Here is a 23451-nt window from a genome sequence, read left to right on the forward strand (position 1 = left end):
CCATGCACAAGAATCAAATCCAAGTGGATCAGGGACCTTAAAATCAGACCTGAAACTCTGAAATCGCTAGAGGAAAAGGTAGGGGAAACTCTTAAACATATTGGCATAGGTAATGACTTACTGAATATAACCCCAATTTCTCAGGAAATAAAACCACTACTGGGATCTCATGAAATTACAAAGTTTTTGTACAGCAAAGAACACCATGAATAGAAGAGACAACCTACAGAATGGAAGAAAATTTTTGCCAGTTATACATCTGGCAGAAGGTTAATATCCAGGATATGCAAAAAAACTGTGAAAACTGAATAATCAAACAACCCAATTAGAAAATGGGCTATGGAACTAAACAGAGAGTTCTCACCAGGATTAATGCAGGTAGCATATAAACATATAAAAAAGTGTCCTACATCCTTAGTCATAAGGAAAATGCAAATTAAAGCTACTTTGAGATTCCATCTCTTTACTGTCAGAATGGCTACCATCAAGAAAACAAATGACAATAAATGTTGGTGAGGGTGTAGAAAAAGGGGACCCCTTCTACACTGTTGGTGGATGGTAATCTAGTACACCCATTGTGGAAATCAGTGTGGAGGTCCTTGAGACAGCTAAAAATAGATTTACCATATGATCCAGCTATAGCACTCCTAGGCATATATCCTAATGAATCTTTTCACTACCTTAGAGATACTTGCATGACCATGTTTATTGCTGCTCTATTCACAATAGCTAGGAAATGGAACCAGCCTAGATGTCCTTCCACAGATGAATGGATAATAAAGATGTAGTACATCTATACAATGGAGTTCTATTCAACTGTAAAGGAAAATGAAATTATGAAATTTGCATGGAAATGGATGGATCTGGAAAGGATTATACTAAGCAAGGTAACACAGGCCCAGAAAGCCAAATGTCATATGTTCTCTCTCATATGTGGATCCTAGCTACAAATGTATAGACGTGTGTGAGCTGGATCCAATAATCAGTAGCAGAGGCCAGTAAACTAGAAAAAGGCTATAAGGGAGGGAGAAGAAGGAAGGAATTAATGGGATGGTATTGTATATATGTAAGTAGAAGAACAGATTACAGGGAGGGGAAAGACCTAAGTGAGGCCAGGGAAAGGGATCATGTAAAAGAAGGGCGGGAGTGAGGGTCAATCAAAATTCAAGATATTCTGAATAAAACATATGAAAACCTACTTTTTTGAATAATGGCACATCCAGAAGCCATAGATTGTTACTAAAAAATTTTCAGGGCCAGGGATGGGATACCTTCCAGTGAGTTGTTGGCCAGGGAGGTTTCTGTTGCCTCCAAAACATTATATGCTACTGCCAAGGCCCTTGGTTTTCCCTGAGAAAGAGATGGTAAGACCCTATTGCTGAAGAATTCACATGCCCAAGTGGCAAAGTCACTGAGACATCAAGCTGGGGCTGAGCTGAAAACCTTCACCCTGTGGATCAGCCAAATGAAAGCTGGAACAAGGTATACTGTATGCAGTCTTATGGGAGACAGAAGTCATCAGCAATGAAAACAGTGGACACTGTTTTCATTGGAAGCCTCAAGTTTGGTCAGACAGGCCAAGTGACTGAGTGAGTGCAATAGCAGCATGTCTGCTCTGGGGGAAACCAACTGCTCTCTAATTGGACTGAAGGCCCACTCTATGGGAGGGAATACATGTCTGGTACTGAAAACCTAATCAAAAGCCTATGGCAAGGGAGATCATGAGCCTTAGGGATATAAAGCCTGCTCTTGACTGGATAAATGCATATATTATTCTCACCAAATTGCTCTGAGAGTACTACACTTAAGGTTTATATTCATATATCAATGATACTCTCACTTCTGGTTAGAGAAGCTTCTCTTTTCAGATGGCGATGACCACTGGGATGACCCAAAAGGCAACATAGTGCTGAGAAGAAGGGATGGAGGAGTGTCCAGCACTGAAACAGCTCATAACTTCCAAGGCTCAGGGTCCCTTGTGGAAGAGGTGGCAGAAAGAATGTAAGAGCCAAAGGAAAGGTACCACCCCTTACAATGCAACTGTCAGGACAGAAATTGGCCTCGATATCTATGACCTCACAGTGCCTAGCAATACCTACACAAGACCCTCATAAGAGAAAAAGATAATGACATCAAATTAAGAGAGACTTATGGAAAGAGGAAGGGGATATGACGGAGAGCAGAGTTATGAAGGGGAAAGTGGGGGGAGGAGGGAAATATGGTTTATTGTCTGTAAATACAGAAGTTGTCAGTAAAATATACATACATACATACATACATACATACATACATACATACATACATATATATATATCTCAAAACAAAGAAACAGAATAAAAACAAAAGGAATTAGGGGTTAGAAAGGAAAGATTGGATCAAAGTAAGATGGAAGTCCAGAATGGCCAACATCAAATCCTATCACTCCATATCTGGGTCTCAGGGTGAAACGATGTGAGCTCCAAATGGCTTAGGAAGCCTTGCCCATGGCTCTTCTGGTTGTAACCACCAAGACCCTCTCTTGTGCTGTCTCTGCTTCTGCGTGCAGGTTCTCTGGACAGGTGTTCTACATTTCTGGCATTTCTCCTTTCTAGGGTTTCCATTGCAGATCCTGCTTCACTCTCAGAGGCTTACGGGCTGCCCTCTCAGGAGCTTCCCCCGTGGACTCCAAACCTGCCACACACCACTGACTTTCCAGGGTTTCCTTTTGTAGGAGGCTCCTAGACTCGACAGCTCCTGCATTTTTCATGCCTACTAACCGACAGCATGTGCATGATGCCAAGGTCTGCTACCAGCTCCAGAAATAGCTACGCCAGCTTAGATCATTGCTGTGGGGCCTGTATGGCTGAGCCCAGAGAAATGAATTCCAATTTCGGGGAACTAGTCCCAATTCTAGGGAAGTAATTCCTTAGGCAACACTGTTAAGATTAGGGCACCCCAGAAGTCTCTTTTCATACAAAAGTCTTTAAGCCTGAGAAAGGTGGGGTCTTGCTGATTCCCGAGATGCCCTCAATGAATCTTTCCCATTGTAATGATGCAAAGTACTAGTTTTCCTTTTGAATAGCACTAATGTACTTAGGAACTGCACCCTCTTCAATCATGACTTTAAATATGCGCCTTTTCATGCCAAGCTGAACATTTTCCAAATATTCTCCTTTTTGCACCCAGTTCTCACTATAAATATTATGGTTAAAAGCAGCCAGCAATATCCATGCAATAGAGTGGATGCTTAGCGCCCTTCAAATTTTCTTTGCTCAATAAAACAATTAATTATCTTTAAACTGAGCTTACCACCAAGTCTCATCATAGATGATGTAGACAAAATCTTCACTAGAATGTAACACAAATGGCTCATAATCAATTAGCGTCTTCATTTCCACTTGAAACTTTATAAGCACAGTTATATTCTCCTCATTCCTATGAACATTCTGGTCTGGCTTCCACCAGAATCACCCATCATGTTCTACTCACAGAATTTTTAAGCTTTCGGTAATATTCTCCTCCAAACCTTTTCAAATCCTTCCCACAAACCAATTCTGAACACTTTTGGACCACATCATCAGGTGTAGTCACAGCAATGGCCCCGCTTTTCTGCATTAATTTTCTGTGCTATCTTCCCATTGCTGTGAAGAAATATCTGAGATAATCAACATATAAGGATGAAAGATTTATCGTGGCTGACATTTTCAGAAGTTAGTCATCCATAGTCACTTGGTTCCATAGCTGTGGGTCTGTTTAAAGGGCAGAACACCATGACCGGAAACTTCATGGTGGTCAAGAAACAGAGGAAAAGAGGAGGTTGGGCACTAACATCTGTAAGAACACACTCAATGATCTTTCTTCTTACTATGAAACATCCCCCATAGCACCACAGGTTGGTAAAAAAACTTTTAGCACATGACCTTTGGGGGTTCCGTCAAGATTCAAATCATAACACACCTATAGTGGTTTGAATCGATGTCCCCCGATAAACTCAGGTGTTATTAAAATTGAGTTTGCAGCTTCTGCCCCTGGCAGGTAGGCTCCTGCTCAGGGGAAGTGGCCTGTCACTGGGGCAGATCTGAATTCCAGCCTGAGGTGTGCAGAGTGAGTTCTGCTTGGGTCCTTGCTGCTGGCTGCCTGGTGGTGTCTCTCTCTCTCTCTTTCTCTGTGCTTGGATTTATGAATCGGTGCCATCTTCTTTCACCATTGATGGAACTCACTCTTGGATCTGTAAGCCTGGAATAAATCCCATTCCTCCCATAAACTGTGTCTGTTTGGAAATTCATCCCAGCAATGTGAAGCTGACTACAACTCCTGTTACAGTGTCACCACCATAGTCACCATCACCATGACTACCATCACCTTCTACTTCACTATCATCACCACCACATCATTTCCACCATCATTTACCACCGGTAGCATTGCTGTTGCTTCCACTACCACATTACTCCCACCATTGCTACTGCTGACATGGTCACTATCACCATCCTCATCTCCACCACTAGGACCAACAGCATCACCATGAAAACCACTCTCATCACCTGTTGTTTCACCATCACCATTCCCACCATTATTGTTAGCATTACCACCACCGAGCAAATACTATTAATCCCCTTACCTTCCCTTTCACTATCACTGCCATCACCACCATTACCACAATCACCACCAACTCCCTTACCTTCCATTTCACTATCACTGCCATCACCATCATTATCACCACCACCACCACCATCAATACCACCACCAACATCACCACCACCATTATCTGTCTCAGTGTCACCTTCACTCTTCCTACCACCATCACTTTCACCATTACTGTTGTCACTTTCTCCTTTTCTATCAGGACTTACATCACAATCACCACCACCACCACCTCCACTATGTGTCCAACCTTCCCCACCGTATCTGCCATCCCCACCACCCTTCACCCTTGTGGCTATTACCCGTAAAGCTCTGATGTCCCTCCTTACAACTACTACATTGTCTATTACTGTCTTTACCACCATGGCCATCACTATGGTCTGGCTGTCCATGGCTCTCCTATGCTGGAACCCAAGTCTTACCTTGCCCACATAATGGGGCAGTGAGCTGTTTTTTTCTTCATCTATGTGCATCTGGTTCCAAATCCAGTCTCTCTTCTGGCGCCGGTGAGCAAGCTGCCTGTTGGGAGTGTCCAATTGGAGAGGATCTGGGCCTGCGGTTGCTGTCACTGCCAGCAGGCCCAGGCAGGTGCTCAGAGCAGTGACGAGCACTGTGAGCCTCGGCATCTTCCCGGGGGAGACAGACCTTGGAGAAGAGGATGACAGTGTCAGGGCACGGTGGCCAATCTCCTGAGGGGTGAGCAGCTCAGACAGGGAAGCAAACTCCACTTTTCTGTCTGTTCTTTCATCTGTCACTCTGCGGACACTAGCAAGAACTGATGGAGGGGCTTCTCATCTGAGCGAGGAGGGCAGGCCCGGAAGTTGTTCCTGCTTACATGCACGTAGACCGGAGAGAAGGCAGGTGTAGGAGTGTGGGAGGCCCAGGAGGCCTCGGGGTAGGACACCAGGACAAGGGCCATGCTGATGCTCACGCAGCTACCACAGCACCACATGGGGGCACTTGGGTTATTGCTATTTTACAGAGCGGGAGACTGAGGCACAGGAAGTTTAAGTCTACTCTTCATAAAGTGATAAGGCAGCCGTTGGTCTGACCTCAGCCTCTCATCTTCAGTGAGAAATCACTATTTGCCTGGTCTAAGCACTTCAGACATGCTATCTCACTTAAACTTCCTTCTAACCTTAAAGGTTGATATGGTAGCCACCGTCATTTTCCAAATGAGCCGAGACACAGCGAGGCTTTGTCACATTCCAAATACCTCTCAAACTGTAAGAAGCAGAGTCAGTACTTGAACTAAGTTTCTGGCCCAAAGTTCAAGCTCTTTCCTGATGCCTTCCCAGGCCTCAGAAAACTTCCTTGGGGTGAATTTAAAGGCTCCTCTTAACAGAACCCCCAACACCCTGCCAAAGCTCAAAAAATTTAATCTAGGGGTTAGCTCCTCACTCCGGGACTCACAGGAGCTCACCCACCGCCTTAGGTGCTATCACAAGAGCAAGAGTGGGCAGCACGGGAGGAGAGGCTGGATGCCAAGCTCTGGCTTCACAATTCGTGGGTCCAGTGCGATATGGAAATGTGGGTGATGTTTTATTCAAAAATTACTAAGACCTTTGAGACAGCGATGAAAGAACATTAAGCCAAACCTGGGGACCCTTTGAAGTACAGCTGAATAAGCTGCACAGTATAGAAGGCAGTTCTGCAGGCCAGGAATATGGGTCATTGGAGATCAAGGCCTGACTTTACCCTGAATTTCAGGAATGGAGATTTTTCTACCGCTGGTCCCCATGGTGGTGGAAGCCATGTTTGTGACTGCCAGCACACCTTATCTGCCCTGACCCATCCTACCCACCCATCCTTGGTTCCTGTGTCACTGACCTGCAGCTCCTGGGATGGTGTGCAGGAAGAAAGTGGGCAGATGGGAGTGAAAATCTGTGTGTGTGTGTGTATCTGGAAAGATGTAAATACTCAGGGTGCTGGACAGGGTGACCTCCTCTTCTGCTCAGAGGAGGGGCTTATTGAGAAAGGCCTGAACCCAGTGAATCAGAGGAAGTTCCTAAACTCTAGTAACACTTCCTTTGGACCGCTGGCGCCAGGTTAGCCTCAGTGGGGGCCAGGGTGTCTATGCTGGGCTGGCTGGTATTCGGGCTTGCGGATCTTAGCATCCATGGCTCCCGCCCTCCAGCTCCGTCCTAGGAGGAAGTGGACTCCAGAGTTTCAGAATGGGGAGGGTAGGGACTGGGATGCAGGTGCCTGTGCCAAGGGAAGGCTGTGTTCCCCCAGGCCTCAGGGGCTCCCTTGCACAGGCCCCAGGGGTCTTTGGGGTAGGATACACCAGGCAGGAGGAAAGCAGTAAACAAAGGGCTAGAGGAGGGTGGGGGAGGTGAGGAGGTCTGGCCCGGATGCTGGTTCTGATTCAAGGAGGCGGCAGAGTGACCCACTGCCCCAACCCGGCAGGCAGGGTTATGTGGGTCATTTCCTTCGTTACCCAGAAAGGAACTGCCAGTCTTGGAGTTTTCAGTCTCCCTTAAGTGAGAAGTGATTTGGAAATGGACAATTAAAACAACAGGAAGTGAAATGGAGAAGCAGGGGAGAGATTTCTCCCTCAAGTCACTAGAGCAGGTCCACTGCTGGTGGGGGCGCAGGAGCGGGGAATCCTGGCCTTTGAGAGACGGGATCGGGCAAGCCTATTTGCCCCCAGGCTGAAGTTTGGAATGCCTCCTCAAATAGCCCTCTTTCTTGGAGTACAGAAGGGCTTAGTGCCCCTAACCACTTCCTCTGCAGCATGCTACTTCATTTGAACCTTGCTGCGGCCCTCTAAGTCAGTTGCCTGCTGTACCATTTTGCAGCTGTGCACGGGGGGGGGGGGGGGGGGGGGGGGGGGGGGCTCTGTGGAAGCTCAGTCAAACAGCAGCACCTCTGTCTCTAGTGGCACGTGTCATAATACACTGCTTACAAAGTGCTTTAATTTATGTCTCCCCAGCATCCCCAGCACAAAGCACAAAGAGACTACTCACTCTCACTTGACAGATGGGGAAACTGAGGCCCAGAGACAAACAGCTAATAAAGGACAGAGCTGGGTCCATCAACAAGACCTGTCTTCTAAGACTTAGTCTCCTTCTGCCCAGAGCCTCAGAGGGACCCAGGGAACTCTCCATTCGAAACACCACGCTCATTTGGCTTCTGCCTTTGTGATAGAAATTGGCCTAGAGGAAGGATTTTGTAGGGCAACCAGTGTCCTCTCCGTTCATGAAGAGAAAGCCAGGCAGCCAGGTTTGCTGTGGCCGCACAGGAAATGGAATTTTCTACCCAGGAAGCATGGCCACGTGCACAGCCAGGGTCAGACTTGCTTCAGCAGTGTCACTTCTCTTGTTGGTCCTCACCAGCTTTGGTGAGGCTTGGGATGTTGCTGGGTAGATTTGGGATGGATTAGGGACATGAGTTTTTGTTTTTTAATTTCTTTTTGTTTATTTATTTGCAAGCAGAGAGAGAGAGAGAGAGAGAGAGAGAGAGAGAGAGAGAGAGAAAGAGAGAGAGGGAGGGAGGGAGGGAGGGAAGGAGGGAAGGAGAAGGAAAGGGGGAGGGAGGAGAGACACAGAGAGAATGGGCACACCAGGGCCTCCAGCCACTGCAAACGAACTCCAGATGCATGTGCTCCTTGTGCATCTGGCTTACGTGGGTCCTGGAGAATTAAACCTGGGTCCTTAGGCTTCTCAGGCATATGCCTTAACCACTAAGCCATCTCTTCAGCCTCCCCGCTTTTTCTAAATGTGATGCTGGATATTGAACTCAGGACCTTGTGAATGCTAGTTAGATAAGCAACTTCCACTGAGTGACACCCTCAGCTGGGGACATGAGTTTTGGGCTGAGCATCCCAGCTGAGCAGCCAAGAATCTGCGTGAGCATGGTGGTGAGGGAAGCGGATATGCCTGGTGACTCAGCTGTGGGTATGGCGCACTCAGGGCTACCCATGTTTGTGTCGCCCGGGATCTGTGACAATGCTCCAGCTCTGGGTACAGCTTCAATGCACGATGTGGCTCCTCTATGTCTTCAGTCAGTCAAGCAAGGCCAGGAGGGCTTGACATGGACAATAGAGGGGTTTCCAACCTCTGTGAGAAGGCACGGAGCACAAAGCAAGTTGGCTTCAGAACCTCAGAGAACTGGGGGATGCCTGGGCCCAACTGGATCTGATAGGGGTCGGGACCTTGGAGGGTCTGGGTCTGTATCTACAGTGGCTGGTACCCAAGGAGTCAGACAGCAGACACCTGGGCCAGGGCCTGAGGATCGAGAGGAGGCTCTGAAGGTTGAGCCAACTGGGTGTCCTAGAAGGACAGGTCGGCCCTGTGGCTCGATCCACTGCTGTCCAGTTTCATGGCTGCTTCTCCAGGTGGTCTGCAGGAGACACTGTGAGCGTAGGTCCAGCCATGGGCCCTGTGCTCCAGGAAGCTCCCACTCCCACTGGGTTGGTCATGTTCCTGCTCCTCTAGGCTACACGGTGCCCGACTTCTCTGAAGCCCTATTGAGAGCCCGCAGATGAGAGTCACTCAACAAACCTGATGAAGCTCCTGATTTGTGCTAGGCAGTAACAGTGGTGAGAAGGGGGGTTCACGTGACAATGGCACAACAAAATCGACGCAGCGGGGCGAGAGAGATGCCTCAGCGGTGTGTTTCCTGCACAAGCGTGAGGGCCTGAGGGGGCCTCAGACCTCTGGGTGTGAATCTCCACATCCCATGTAAACTGCTGGGTGTGACCATTTATGTCTATAACTCCAGTCTTGCTAAGGGGAGTAGAGGCCATGGCATCAACTGCCTGGGCTCACAAAAAGCCGTAAGTTCTGTTTTAAGAGACTCTAGCTCAAACAAGAACAGGTAGAAAAGTGATGGAGTAGAAACCTAGCATTCTGCTCCAGCTACTGCATGTGAGTACCCACTTCCCTTACCCACTGCAGGAAAGGACAAGGGTACCATAGGGCACAAGTCCACATACAGGTGCATATACCACCACCCAAGACCATCACTAGCACCATCATCACACACACCCCTATACACACGCCGCCACCACCACCCCCACCATGCCCCCCACCACACACACACACACACACACACACACACACACACACACACACACACGGCACCACCATCACCACCCACCACCACCACCATCACACCATCACTACACACACACAGCACCACCACCACCACATACACACAGATACACACACACGTACCCACCACCACACACACAACCACTACCATCGTCACCACACACATACACCCCCACACACCCCGCCACCATCACCATCAACATACACACACACCAGCAGCAGCAGCAGCAGCAGCAGCACAACCATCCTACATACACACAAGCGAAAACAACAACAACAAAACCCAAAACTCCACAGTATTAAAAAGTGATGAGTGCTGGGGATGGAGGGATTCAGGAAGCTGTAGGAGGGCCAGTGTGTGTGTGAGGGGAAGCCCTGACATAACCTCTGTCTCAGCAGGGAACCCTTTCTCACTCACCTGCTGGGACATCAGGCCAAGCCCCTTTTGTTCCCATGTCTTTAAAGCCCAGCTGTTTCTGGGGTTTGGCCTTGAAGGGTTTGTGAGGTGGGCTGTTTCATGCTCTCTAGATTACAGGCAGAGGAGGGTTGGCGCACAGCCAGAGAGGAGGCTATGACAGTATAAAGGCACTGGAGCTTTTCTGGGGCTCCCTGGAGCCAGGCTTTAGCTTTGTAGTTAGATGGACACAGGAAGTTTGGCATCAACTTGGGTATCTCAGTGGGGCACTAGGCCAATGACCTTGGGTGATACTCCCCTGACACGGGCATCTGACCAGAGGCCCACTCAAGCGTTAGTTTCCAGAGGGGAGGTCTGGGCTCTGAGGGGTTGTTGAATAACCTGGAGGGCCTTGGGGGAGTGTGCGTGCATGCACGTGCGCGTGCGCGCGCGCGCGCGCACACACACACACACACACACACACACACACACACACACACACTCCAAATTAAGGCCCCATGGACCCCGATGCTCTTTAAGTCCAGAGCAACCCTGTGCACAGGCATGTGACCACAGCAAGGTCAGAGGTGTCCCTGATCCCTTCACAGGGAGGCTCCCCTACTCCATTCAGCCCACGGCCTTCAGCAAGGACGAGGATGAGATCTGGCAGCTGAGTGGAGCCCCAGAGAGAGCATCTGAGGTGGATGGAATGCTGAGCCTCACCCGTCCCCTGCAGGCTCTGGACTCTAGCCTGGAGTCCTGGGTCAGGGATGAGGGGCAGGGCGGCGGGCGGGGACGACCTAGAACATGTAGGGGCGTGCCTGTGGCCCTGGCCTGCCTGCAGCCCCAGCTCCATGTGTGGCCCTGGGCCGCTGTCCCATCACCCCTTGCCTGACTGCTCTATATCTTAAACCTCAGCTAGGACAGGGGTGAGACTGAAGATCCGCAGACTTCTCTAGGGACTCCTGCCTTGTCTGCTTGGGTCCCCGTGTTTGTAGCTGGTCTGGGCAGCTGCAGACATTAGGAGGGAATCTTGGAGATAGGGAGAAGCCAGTTAGATACCAGCTGGCCCTTTGGGACTTTCTCTTGCTTTGTGGCTTGGCTCCATGCTGAGTCTCCCTTGCCTAGAATCCCCTTACAGCTTCTTCACTCCCTGCAAGATGAAGCCTCTTAAGCCAGCCACCACAGTGGGTCCCCTGCCCCCCTCCAGCTCTCCTCTCTTCCACCCTGCTGCCCCTTCTAGTCATGAAAAGACCTAGTAGTTTCTAGAAGGTACAACACTTTCCCTCTTTCTAGCAGGTTTTTTTGCATAGTCTCCTGCCAGGAATGCCCTTCCTCACTATTTTCTCTGGTAGAATGGGTTAGTTCCTTCCCAGCTCCAGGCCACCTCCTCCAGATAGTCTCCCAGTTGGCACCAGCTCCCAGCACAGACTCTGCCTCCTGGCCTGTGATCTCTACCTAGAAAGATTCAGGCTCAACTCTCCATTTCATTCCCCTGTCCTAGTGTGTAGATTCAAGGAAGGTGTGAAGTCCCTCCGACAGGATTTAAAACCAGCCTAAATACTCACAGACATCACTTGGGGTGGTTAGAGCAAATGCAGTCTTTGATTTTCCTCAAAAAAGCTTCTTCCTATCCCCAAATTGCTACTCTTAACAATGCTCACATTGCTAGATCCGCCACTAAGGTTTAGAACCTCTGGAGGGAATACCAATTAGATTATCCTTTCTAAGAGACCCTAGTCAACACTCGCATACCCTTGAGCAGGGTCCACTTAAGACAGGGCTAGCAAACCAATACTCATAGGCTGCTTCCTGCCCCTTCGCACACTCCTGCCAGACATCACTAATCAATCACAGTTTCTATTTCTCTGAGTCCTCAATACAACCTTGGAGATAGAGTCTACCAGCAGGCCAGACTTCACTTGCAATTTGAAATAAATTTGTGTTGAGTCTCTGGGTTCTAGGTCATCCAGTCCAGGCCCTGTCTCTTATGTCCGAGGACATTTGCTTACCCTGTGGAATCAGGACTGTGGGACAATGGGGACAACAGCATAAGGCCTGCATGTCTGTCTGTCTGTTTGTCTGTCTGAACCTGTCCCGCTCTCCATGAGCTGTGTGGTCTAGGGTCCTTCTGTTACTATCTCTGGGCCACAGTTTTTGCATCTGTAATGAAAGCAACAAACAGCTGGTTCTCTGGACAGGAGGGTCACTGGCAGTCATGAGCACATAGAAGGTGCTCGTTATGTGTAAAAGCTTGTCTTGATGTCCCCTCCCACCTCCTCAAGCCTGAAGCTGTGCCTTCTCCTGGCTTACTCATACCTGACCCCATTTCTTGGTCTTGCTTTGGGGCCATCTTCTATTTTCTGGTTTCTTCCCTGAAAGAAATTTTGTTTACTGCTGCCCTGTCTCCTCCTGGCTTGTGTACCTGCCAGCATCCAAGAGCCTAGAGGTCCTTGAATAGATTTAAGGTCCATTTTCTGCCCTTGAGAGATAGGGAGACTGGAACTGAAGTTGTGCAGGGGCTGCCCAAGACCCTCCAACATCCTGGTCTCCTGCTCTTTCTCCAGGAAGCCCTCTGTGATTTCTTTCCCCAGTGCCAACTTAGACCAGGATCATGATGGACTTTTCCTATCTAACCACCAGAAGCCAGCTCCTTAGTGCAGGGTTTGTCACCCAGGGCAGTTCCTCCTCAGGACTGCTGGGCTCCTGGCTCGTCCTGTGCTGGCTTCTTCTGAGATGCCCTACTGTCTCTTCTCAGAGCTCTAGCATGGAGGGTGGTGTAGGCTGTGGGGTCGGAAGGGCTGGCCTCACTTGTCTTCCACCTTGTGCTACGAGCTGTGGGACCGTAAACTGGCTGCTTAGCCTCTCTGGGCCTCACAGAGGATTGTTCAAGTTAGCTGAGGGGGCGCAAAGAAGTTAATCTGGGCAAGGGGTCAGAGATTTTTGCTAGGATGGTGGTCACAGAATCCACCATGTAATCTCTGAGGCAGCCGCACAGCTGTGAGTCATCTAACTTTGGGAGAAAATAACTGTGGCCCTTCTGGCTTCCTGCCCCATGTCCGGCCCTTGTTTTGCTGTACAATGGTCAGGCTGAGACTGCAGGGTGGGCAGCTTAACCCCTTCAAGGCAGTGGGTCCCTCTCTGGCCCTCAGTTCAGAGAGCTAGAATTGGCAGGGCTATCTGGGTACTTGGCTGCTCCTGGGCCCCTTGGGGTCATCTGCCACCTTCCAGACTGGGGCTCCCAGATGGCTGGACTCAGGACAGATGGGGAAGAGCCTTGTGGCTCCTTGACCAGCACACACTAGCTGAGGCTCTGGAGCTCTCAGGTCATCATCCCTCCTGCCCACACAGCCTCCACTCTGCTCTAAGAACCTTGAGCTCCACCAGCCTCCCAGATCCTCTGAGCTGCTCAGGTCCCACTGTCCACTGGCTTCGCCATCCCATCTGCCCACTGCACTCCTTGGGGGTAGGGGCACAGGGGCTCAGAGGAACTTGTGGTAGAGGTGGTCCTTCCTTTCTCATGCTTGGTGCTCAATCCCTCTGGGCACTGTGGGGTTCCAAAGCCTTGTGACATTCATAGCTACCCATTGATCTAAAATAGAGAATGTGCCAAGCGTGGTGGTGCACGCCTTTAATCCCAGCACTCAGGAGGCAGAGGTAGGAGGATTGCCATGAGTTTGAGGCCACCCTGAGACTACATGGTTAATTACAGGTCAGCCTGGACCAGAGTGAGACCCTACCTTGAAAAAAAAAAAAATAGAGAATGAGGGCGCTAGAGATGGCTTAGCAGTTAAGGTTCTTGCCTGCAAAGCCAAAGGACACAGCTTCGATTCCCTAGTACCCAGGTAAAGCCAGATGCCCTAGGTGGTGCGTGCATCTGGAATTTACTTGCGGCATCTAGAGGTCCTGGCATGCCCATTCTTTCTCTTTTTCTTTCTCATCTTTCACATAAATAAATGAAAGTAGAGGATGAATTCAGCCACAATTCCTTAGTGATCCATGAGCAAGATCCCATTTGCTATGAGCAGGGCCAAGGCTGTACATCGCACAAAATCAACTGAGGAAACCATGGTCCCCATGTCACAGAGGAGAAACTAGAGACCCTGAGAAGCCACAGGTGCAAGAAAGAGCCTAAGGCTGTTGATAAGGTTTGGGTTCAAATCTCCATCCTGGCTCTTCTCCAAATCCCAGTTATTTTTTCTGAGACATGAAGACACTACTTTTGGTACTGTCAGTAGTAAAATAAGGAGTCCTACTGTTCCAGAACCTTCTGCCTATACCAGTTCTCACAACAGACTGAGCAAATCATAACCCCATTGTTAACATGAGCCCCTTGGGTAACTGTCCCAAGGCCACATGGAAGTGAGTAGTACGGCTTTTACCCTGCCCCAAGAGCCTTCCAGGGACTTACCTGAGCTATAGGGCCACAGGCATTCTTTAGTTCTAGGGCCTGGGTATTTGGGTGTTGCGGGAGAAAGGATGGTTTGCCTTCATACCTTCAATTCTCAAAGAACAAAGCCCAGTCAGGGGTGTTTGTGGAGGGCATGGAGCGGTATTTTACAGGGAGGACCCGGCTTGTTCTGAGCTGAGCCCAAGATTGCCATTCTGGCACTGAGGAGAGGGACTGAAGCTCAGGGCTCCCCCAATCCCACTGTAGTGCCTGAGGGGTTGTGGGTAGGACTGAGGGGTACCATGCCAGCCCTGGTAAGTCCTCCTCCACGTCTGGCACAGTGGGGGAAGCAGGGCTGCAGAGCGACAGCCCACTCTCCTGGCAGAAGGCGGAGGAATGAGGAGCTGCCTGGTCCTTCTATACACAGTGGATCTGACCACTCAGATCCACGGCTTGGGCGCCACCAGCATGCTGGGTGACAGGGGAAGAATCCTCCCTCACTGAGCCCAGTACCCACAGAAGCCACTTGGCCGGGAAGTCACACTGAGTTGGAGGATCCACTTGTGAGAGTGCCCAGCCCTTTGTCCCAGACAGCCCTGAGATGTCTATTTGTGCCCAGGACCCACTGCTGGAGGTACCTTTCCCCGCTCTGCTCTGATGCAGGCTACCCAGAAAAAGGCTGATGTGCCCTAGGGATTTCATGATAACATCCTCCTCATGATCAAGCCAGGACCCTCCCATCTTTGGCCCAAGGGATCAAGGTAGAGAGGGGCATGAGATCCCCACTTACCGTGTCTGTGAGCTGAGGGCTTTGTCCACTAGGCTAGTCGCTAGTCGGTCAGATCCCAGTGTGGTGTGGAGCTCTGTGGACTGCCTCAGGAGGGGAGAGGGGAACCACACCCAGCCTGGGAGGGAGGCTGGCCACTGCCCCTGCAGGTTTTCCAGCTGGGCCTGGCCCACTTCCCCTGGGATGGTTTCCTGTTATTGTTCCTTTGTGAGGGCCCCGTATTGGGCAGCCTGAGGCACTTTCTGATTGGTCTTGGACCTGCCTGGGGCACTTAACGCAGATGGCAATTCCAGACCTAGGCTCCTGAACTTCAAGCTCAGTACCTGGCTGTTGGAGCCCTGGGCCTATACTACAACTTTCAACCCTTCTCGGCACCCCAAAGTCAATCGTCTTCACTCTCGTTGTCAGCAGAGGCATGGGACAGGGTTTAAGCTTTAGCTGAAAGTTTGTGCAGACACTGCATGCAACGCCCAAGGGCTGGGAAGATGCATGAGGACTCCAAGTGAGGAGAGTGACTTGCCCCTGGGGAGCTATCCCCAGCACGGCTCTGAGCAGGATCCAGGTCACTAAATCACTGTGTGGAATGAGCCAATAGCTCTTTCACCTCACAGTGGTCTGACCGCAGGGCCTGCTGGCCCCCCAGCAGCCTTGCTCCCTCCTCACCTGTGCTGGCTGCCTGTTCTCAGCAGCTCTGTGTGCTCACAGAGATCGCAAGCCTGGGCATCACTTCCTGCTAGACTCCAGACTCAGTGCTGGTGGCAGCTAGGGACAGGGCCCATCCCGCCACCAACTGCCAACTCCCTTTGTACCCCATGATCCTGTGGATGTTGACTGCTCAGAAGACGGCTGTTACTGCCCTCTGTAAACAATGGAAGGACAAGCCCTGCACGTGCCTCAGCCCTAGCAGCGGGCTGGAGGTCTCCCCACAAGGAGGGGTAATTCAGACCCCAGGACTGTAGCCGAGTGTCACCCAGGCACCCTGAGGATCTCAGGCACTGCCTGGCCCCTGCTCCAAATTCCCAGGAGGCAAAGAAGGTAACAGGAGGGTACAAGGCCAGGAAGTGTCACCATGAGCAAAGGAGACAGCCGAGGGACTAGAGGGCAGGAAACGGGAGAGGGGCTGCTGGAGCAGATTAGCCACAAGCTGGAGGAGGAAGCAACAATGGGGTGGGCAGGAGAACTCAGCAGAGGATGGCCACCTGGCCTCTGCCAGAAGGGTGACCAGGGAAAAAGCCCCTGTTTGGCCAGCTGTGGGCCTGGCAGACTGTGTGACCCGGGGAGCTGATTTGTTGCTGAGTCTCTTCTCTCACATGAGAAATGGACCTTCAGGTCATACATTTTTTTTTCTTTTCCAGGTAAGGTCTTACTCTATCTCAGGCTGACCTGGAATTCATTATGTAGTCTCAAGGCGGCCTTGAACTCACAGCAATCTTCCTACCTCTGTCTCCCAAGTGCTGGGATTAAAGGCGTGTGCCACCATGCCTGGCTGTTTTTCTCTAATTTCAATTTTATTTATTTATTTATCTATTTATGATAGAGAGAGAGAGAGAGAGAGAGAGAGAGGGAAGGAGGGAGGGAGGGAGGGAGGGAGAGAGAGAGAGAGAGAGAGAGAGAGGGAAGGAGGGAGGGAGGGAGGGAGGGAGGGAGGGAGAGAGAGAGAGAGACAGAGAGAGACAGAGAGAGAGAGAATGAATAGGCGTGCCAGGGTCTGTAGCCACTGCAAATGAACTCCAGACACATGCACCACCTTGTGCATCTGATTTACATGGGTTCTGGGGGAATCTGGGTCCTCAGGCTTGGTAGGCAAGTGCCTTAACTGCTGTCTCTCCAGCCTCCTTTATTTTTAATTGCAATAAAATACACATAACATGAAAGCAACCATCTTAACCATTCTTGTGTTTTATTTTATTTTATTTTGGAGGTAGGGTCTTTTTCTAACCCAGACTACCTGGGACACACTCTGTAGTCTCAGGGCGGCCTTGAGTTCACGGCACTCACGGCCATCTTCCTACCTGTGCCTCCCAAGTGCTGGCACTAAAGGCGTGAGCCACCACGCCTGGCCTCATCTTAACTATTCTTTTTTTAAAATATTTTTTGTTCATTATTTATTTATTTATTTGAGAGCAACAGACACAGAGAGAAAGACAGATAGAGGGAGAGAGAGAGAATGGGCGTGCCAGGGCTTCCAGCCTCTGCAAACGAACTCCAGACGCGTGCGCCCCCTAGTGCATCTGGCTAACGTGGGACCTGGGGAACCGAGCCTCGAACCCGGGGTCCATAGGCTTCATAGGCGAGCGCTTAACCGCTAAGCCATTTCTCCAGCCCTCATCTTAACTATTCTTAAGTGTACTGTTAAGTATGTTAAGTATTGATAAGCATAATGGTCAGTTTCTAGAAAATACTTTTACCCTGCAAAACTGAAACTGTTGTCTGGCATTAATCAACAGCTAACCACTCCTTCCACGCCTCTAAGCTCCAGTGACCACTGTTTAGCTGTCTTCATGATTTTGACTATTGTGCAACTCATGTAAGTTGTCGGAGCCATACAGCTTTTGTCATTTTGTGACTGGCTTATTTTATTTAACATAATAAGGTTAATCTATGCCTGTAACATGTATAAAGAGCTTTTTTTCTTTTTTAATTTAATGTTTTATTTTTATGTTATATATTATAACAAGTTATATTCTTTTGTTACCCAGCCCCAGCTCCTTTTACCCTGGGGGCTCGTCTTCAGTGGGGTTATGGTATTCACTGTGGGGTCATGAAGGCCTCAGTTAGTCCCCTGTGTGTTAGCAGAGGACCATGCCTCAGGGTATTCCTGCCTACTCTGTGGCTCTTAAAATCTTTCCACCCCCTTTTCCACAGTGTTTCCTGAGCCATAGCGGGCTTGTTGACAGTGTCATTTAGTGTTGAGTTCTCTGTAGCCTCTGAGTTTCGGCTTTGATAGGGATTGATTGATCACTCTGTCTGTCACCATTGCCCTGGAACTGGCTGTCAGGCTTGCAGTGAGAGCAGTATTCATGTTGCCGCTCCCATTGCAAGTTCTCCTGGACCTTGGCAGATGTGGTAGAGTTTGCCAGGTTGTACTTCATTTTTTAAAAAAAATATTATTTGTAAGCAGAGAGAGAGATAGAGAAGAGAGAGAAAAAATGGGCACACCAGGACCTCCAGCTGCTGTTAATGAACTCCAGATGCATGTGCCACCTTGTGCATCTGGCTATACGTGGTCACTGGGAATCAAACTTCAGTCATTAGGCTTTGCAGGCAAGTGTCTTAACTGCTAAGCGATCTCTGTATCCCCCAGGTCATACTTTTTAGAGCTACCAGAAGATGAAAAGAAACTATAGTAGCAAGCCTTATTGAAAGTGCTTCTCAGCATGTGGTCCTTAAGCCACTTGCCTCAGAATCACGTGGGTGAGCACAGGGGTTGGAAATACAGATTCCTGAGCCTCACCCCAGATGGATGGAGGCAGAATCTCTAGAGATAAAGCCCTGAGGTCTACGTGTGGGCAGTCCTCCAGGCCACATGTGTGAGCACTTCTGTTTGAGGACTACAGCATCCCTGCATGCTGGCAAGGCATGGAGCTCTTCCTTTAGCCCTCAGGACAACCCCACTGCGGGGGTGAGGTGGGGTGGAGGGTGAGGAGATGCAGTTGTTAACCCTGTTATACAGATGGGAAGCCTGAGTTAAGTGTGCTCTGAGGTTTCAGAGCTTGTACTGGTGCGAATTCTGAAGTAGGTCTTCGTACCCACCGCTCTTTACCCACCAGACTACTCTGCCCTGCTATAGCTGTGCCCATTGCACTGCGGTGGGGGTACAGTTGTTGTTCCTCAAACAAAAGTTCCCTGTCTTTCTACCCCCAGCATGAGATGGTCAGCGTCAGGGCAGGGAAGTGAGGCCTCTGGCTTCAACGTAGGTGTCCTGTGACTCTCGATGGCCTCAAGTTTGGGATCTGCCCATGCTCCTCTACCTCCTGCGCTCCTTTCTCCCCCCTGTGACGTGTGTGTTGTGCTGTTTGCAGAGCCCCGCAGCCTTCAGCTCTCTGCTTTCACCTCCTCTGCATCTGCTGTAGAAGCCACTCACCTGCTCGTCGTGCTTCTTCCACTCCCATGTGTCTTTTGAGTGCTTGTCCCAGCACGGGCCCAGACAGACACTCTCCAAAGGTGGATTTGGAACTGTATCTGCGTGAGAACCTGCCGGGCTCCTCCCCGGCGGGCAGGTAGTGCTGAGGAGGGATCAGGCCTGCTGGTTCCTCCCAAGGGGTTGAGGAGGAAGGGATAAATGTCGGACGACTCAGAACCTCTCCTAGTCACCGGAGAAAAACCACACTGAGTCAGGAGTCTTGTCGAAGCAGGAACTCACTTTATTGATACAAGCAGTTGCCTATATAATGTTGGGAATGACGGCGGGGATTCCAGGATGGTTGTGGGGGGGGGGGGGAAGGTAAGGGCCAATAGTATTATATTGAGGCATAGAAGCCATTTTATCAGTCAAATTGTTTCCTCGAGAGAGAAATCCTGGTAAGTTTTGATGACCCCTGAGATGTTGAAGAAAAATGGGGTTAATTCTTTGAGTAGGGAACGAGCTTGAATCATCAGAGGAGATATATGCAAAAATCTCCAGGACCCATTAGGCTTTTTTATGACAAAGACAGGAGAGTTCCAGGGACTAGTGGAGGGACGGATATGTCCGGCCTTCAACGGTTGATCAATAAGTATGTGGAGTTGGTGTAACTTAGAAGAAGGGAGAGGCCACTGCTCAACCCATATAGGATCCCCCGGTCTCCACTGGATTTTAAACGGGGGGGGGGGGCTAGGCAGTGTCCCTTAGAGTTGGGGGTGTTCATTGGAGTAATTGGGGTGACATTCCCTCCCTTCCTCAAACCATTGTTGATATTCTTTTTTATCTAACAAATCATTATAAAAGGCCTTATGGTCAGTAGTGATGAAAGCCTTGGCTCTCCAAGGATGTCTTGCCCCAGTAAGTTAGCAGTGAGCCCAGTCACCACGAGAGGGCAGACTTTTCCCCTGTCCCCACCTGGGTCCTCCAAGGGAGCCATGTGGCAGTCTCCCAGGAGGTGGACTGCCTGCCAACACCCAGTAGAGGAGGGCCAGGCACAAGCTGCCAGGAGGGGGGCTCTTCCTCCTTTCTCAGGACCATTTGGTCCGCTCCATTGTCGATGAGAAGTTTGAAATTTTTATTGCCAGTATTTAAAATAATTTTGGGTCTATGGCTGGGGACCAGAGGGACGGGCCAGTGGGCTTTGATGGACTCTTTCCCCTGATTTAACAGGGCTGGGGGAGCCCCGGGAGGAGTTTAAAGGCTTTCCCTGTGTGTCAAACTTCGACTGACACTCCCTAGCCCAATGAAACCCCTTCTTGCATTTAGGGCAGTGGGTGTGAGGGGCGTTGGTCATCCCCCCCCCAGAGGGATTGAGTGAGGAGTATAAAGATGTACCCTTTTCTGGAGTTTTAAAAGCTGTATCTCCAGGAGGAGTAGCCGGATCAGGCTGTATACTCTCTTTTTCTTCTGTCTTTTGTTTATGTTTGGTTGGCCTTGGAGGGAAGCAGTCTTTGAGGGCTGAGATTGTAGGGAGGACCCCTGAGGGGGGGTATCTGACCCTTCTCCACATGTGCCTGACAAACAAGGGCCTCTACCCTATCCCACGTGTCCCAATCAAAGAGATTTCCTTCTGGCAGCCATGGCGCCAGTTTTAAGAAGGCAATCCCAGGTCTGTCGAGCCTGATTATCAGTCAAATTAAGCCCTCTACTCTTTAGGAGTGCCCTGAGAGATTCTAAGGCAGGATTGGATTTAGAGGTAGACTGTCTTATATTATAAAGTTGAGAGAGAAATGTCCATAAAATTAGGGCAATAGCAATCCATAGACACACAAGTACAACACAACCACAAAGATCCAAAAGATAGATAAACATGCTGTACAAAGGCTGCAGATGCAGCTTGTCTCCGAACTGAAAGTGAAAGGAAAGAGAAAGAGAATGAAGAGATGTTGACAAGCAAGTAGAAGCAAAGTTTAGCGCATTAAATATGAAGACTGTCTCATAACTCATGAGGGTACACTCGCCTGCACACCGATTGACCTCCTCATCGAATGCCTCTCATGGGGCACTAGTCTGCTGGGTTCCCGGAGCCCCACATTAGGCGCCAGATGCCGGGCTCCTCCCTGGTGGGCAGGTAGTGCTGAGGAAGGACCAGGCCCGTTGGTTCCTCCCAAGGGGTTGAGGAGAAGGATGAGCCTCGGATGACTCCGAACCTCTCCTAGTCACTGGAGAAAACCCACACTGCAAACCAACTTCAGATGCCTGTGCCACCTTGTACATCTGGCTTATTTGGGTCCTGGGGAATAGAACCTAGGTTCTTAGGCTTCACAGGCAAGCACCTTAACTTCTAAGCCATCTTTCCAGCCCTCTTATTTTATTTTATTAAAAAAAATGTTTCCTTATTTACTCATGTGTGGGTGTGTACACCAGGGGTTCTTGCAAGAGAATTCCCACTCAGCTTTATGGGGAATGCCCATTCAGCTGCAGTTTAGAGAGGCTTAGCTGGAGCAATTGAACCCAGGTACAGGCTTTGCAAACCAAGCACCTTTTAATCACTAAGCCAGTTCCATGACGGTTTCCTTGTTGTTCGTTTGTTTTTAAAGAGAGGGCTCCACTTTGTAGCCCAGGCTGGTCACAAACTTATGATCCTCCTGTCTCAGCTTTCCAAATTTTGGGATTATAGTCATGTACCATCATGCCTTGCTCTTGATTTCTTTTTCTATCCAGTGTATGCTGAGAACCTGGTACTCCTGCCTGTCTGAGTCTCACTGATGAACACAGAGCAAGGGCTGAAGTTTGGGCCCTCTCATGAGAAGTCAGCTGACATTTAGCTACTCTGTGGACTATCTACAGCTGGATTTGTTTGCTGATAAAGCTTCCTATGTTTTCCTTTTCTTTCATGCAATGCTTCAGATAGGAGAGGCTGCTCTGAGGCTCTTACGATAGGCTTTGCTATGTGCCACCCTGTGCCAGCCTCTTGTAGCTCATCTCTGATAATCACGGTGGCCTTGAGGTGAGATCTGCCTACCTTACAGCATTGAGTAACTGCCAGCCGTGGCCCCATCTAGTTCCAACCAGACTAGTGCATGTCTGATGGCTTCACTGAGCACTGTAGACCAGCCTGGCCTGGGCTGCTCTGGCTTCCTGCCTCCCAGTCATCGGCCATGCTGTCTTTGCCTGCTAGAATGCTTTTCCTTCCTTTCTGTGCCAGCCCAGGTTCTCTGAGCCTTTCAGTGCCAAGCTCAAATGCACAGCTCCTCTTTCCAGCCTTCTAAATTCCCATCCCCCAAAGCATCCTGTCCCCAAGAAGCTCCTGTCACACTCTGTTCACTCCACTTATTCAGTTTCAAAGCTTTATGGGTTCTGGGATGGCTCATTGTTATTGTCAACCTGACTGGATTTAAAGTCACTTAGGAGATATACCTCTGGGGATGTTTGTGAGGGCATTTCCCCTGAATGTTGGGGGCACCCTCTTTTGGACTGTAGCCCAAGACTGAGTAAAAAGGGAGTGAAGGGGAAGCCATCTGAGGGCCAGCATTCATCTCTGCTTCCGGACGGCAAGTGCAACGTGACCAGCTGCCTCATGCACCTGCTGTTACACTTCCCACCATGGTGGGTTGTAGCCCCTCCAGCTGTAAGCCACACAAGCCTTTCCTTCCTAAAGTTACTTTTTTCAGGTCTTCATTTCCCTCTAATGACGGAGCTCTAGCTCAGAGAGGCTTAGTAACCTGCCCAGCGTTTCAGCTTGACAGTAGAGCTAGGTTTCCAACCTCACTGCCCTGTTTTGAGTTCAGTTTTCACTGGTGTAGCATCTTCAGATTCCTGATAACCGGTCAGCATTTACTAACAATGCCCAACTCTGTGCTGGGTGTGGGCGGCTCACCCTCTACTGGGAGAGTTAGATGTCCACATGAGTGTGAGCCACGCTAAAGGGGCCCAGACTGGTGACAAGAGTGTGCTTTGTGTGGGGAGTGCTCAGAAAGGTGGTCTGGGCTCCCCAAGCTGCTCTGAGATGATGGGGAAGGGCTCACCAAACACAGAGAGGGGAAAGGCTGACAGGTAGAGGGAAGTACCGGATAGGAGAAATGAGAAATAGAAGCTTATCTGGAAAGAAGATTTTCTTAAATTTTTTTTTTTTTTTTA

At 49.8% G+C, this 23451-nt stretch overlaps 1 protein-coding gene across 1 annotated transcript in view; it reads right to left on the reverse strand.

The window, feature by feature from the left end:
* Positions 1 to 15380, reverse strand: part of Cdh5 (cadherin 5) — a 50416-nt gene extending 35036 nt beyond the window's left edge. The window contains exons 1-2 of the mRNA XM_004663482.2: positions 15252 to 15380; positions 5043 to 5265 (exon numbers count right to left, since the gene is read on the reverse strand). Coding sequence (XP_004663539.2) covers positions 5043 to 5246 — 204 coding nt within the window. The 5' untranslated portion in view covers positions 5247 to 5265; positions 15252 to 15380. The remainder of the gene's footprint in view (positions 1 to 5042; positions 5266 to 15251) is intronic.
* Between the last annotated feature and the right edge of the window lie 8071 nt (positions 15381 to 23451).

The sequence above is a fragment of the Jaculus jaculus genome, chromosome 1 (assembly GCF_020740685.1).
Source record: "Jaculus jaculus isolate mJacJac1 chromosome 1, mJacJac1.mat.Y.cur, whole genome shotgun sequence".
Taxonomy (NCBI): Eukaryota; Metazoa; Chordata; class Mammalia; order Rodentia; family Dipodidae; genus Jaculus; species Jaculus jaculus.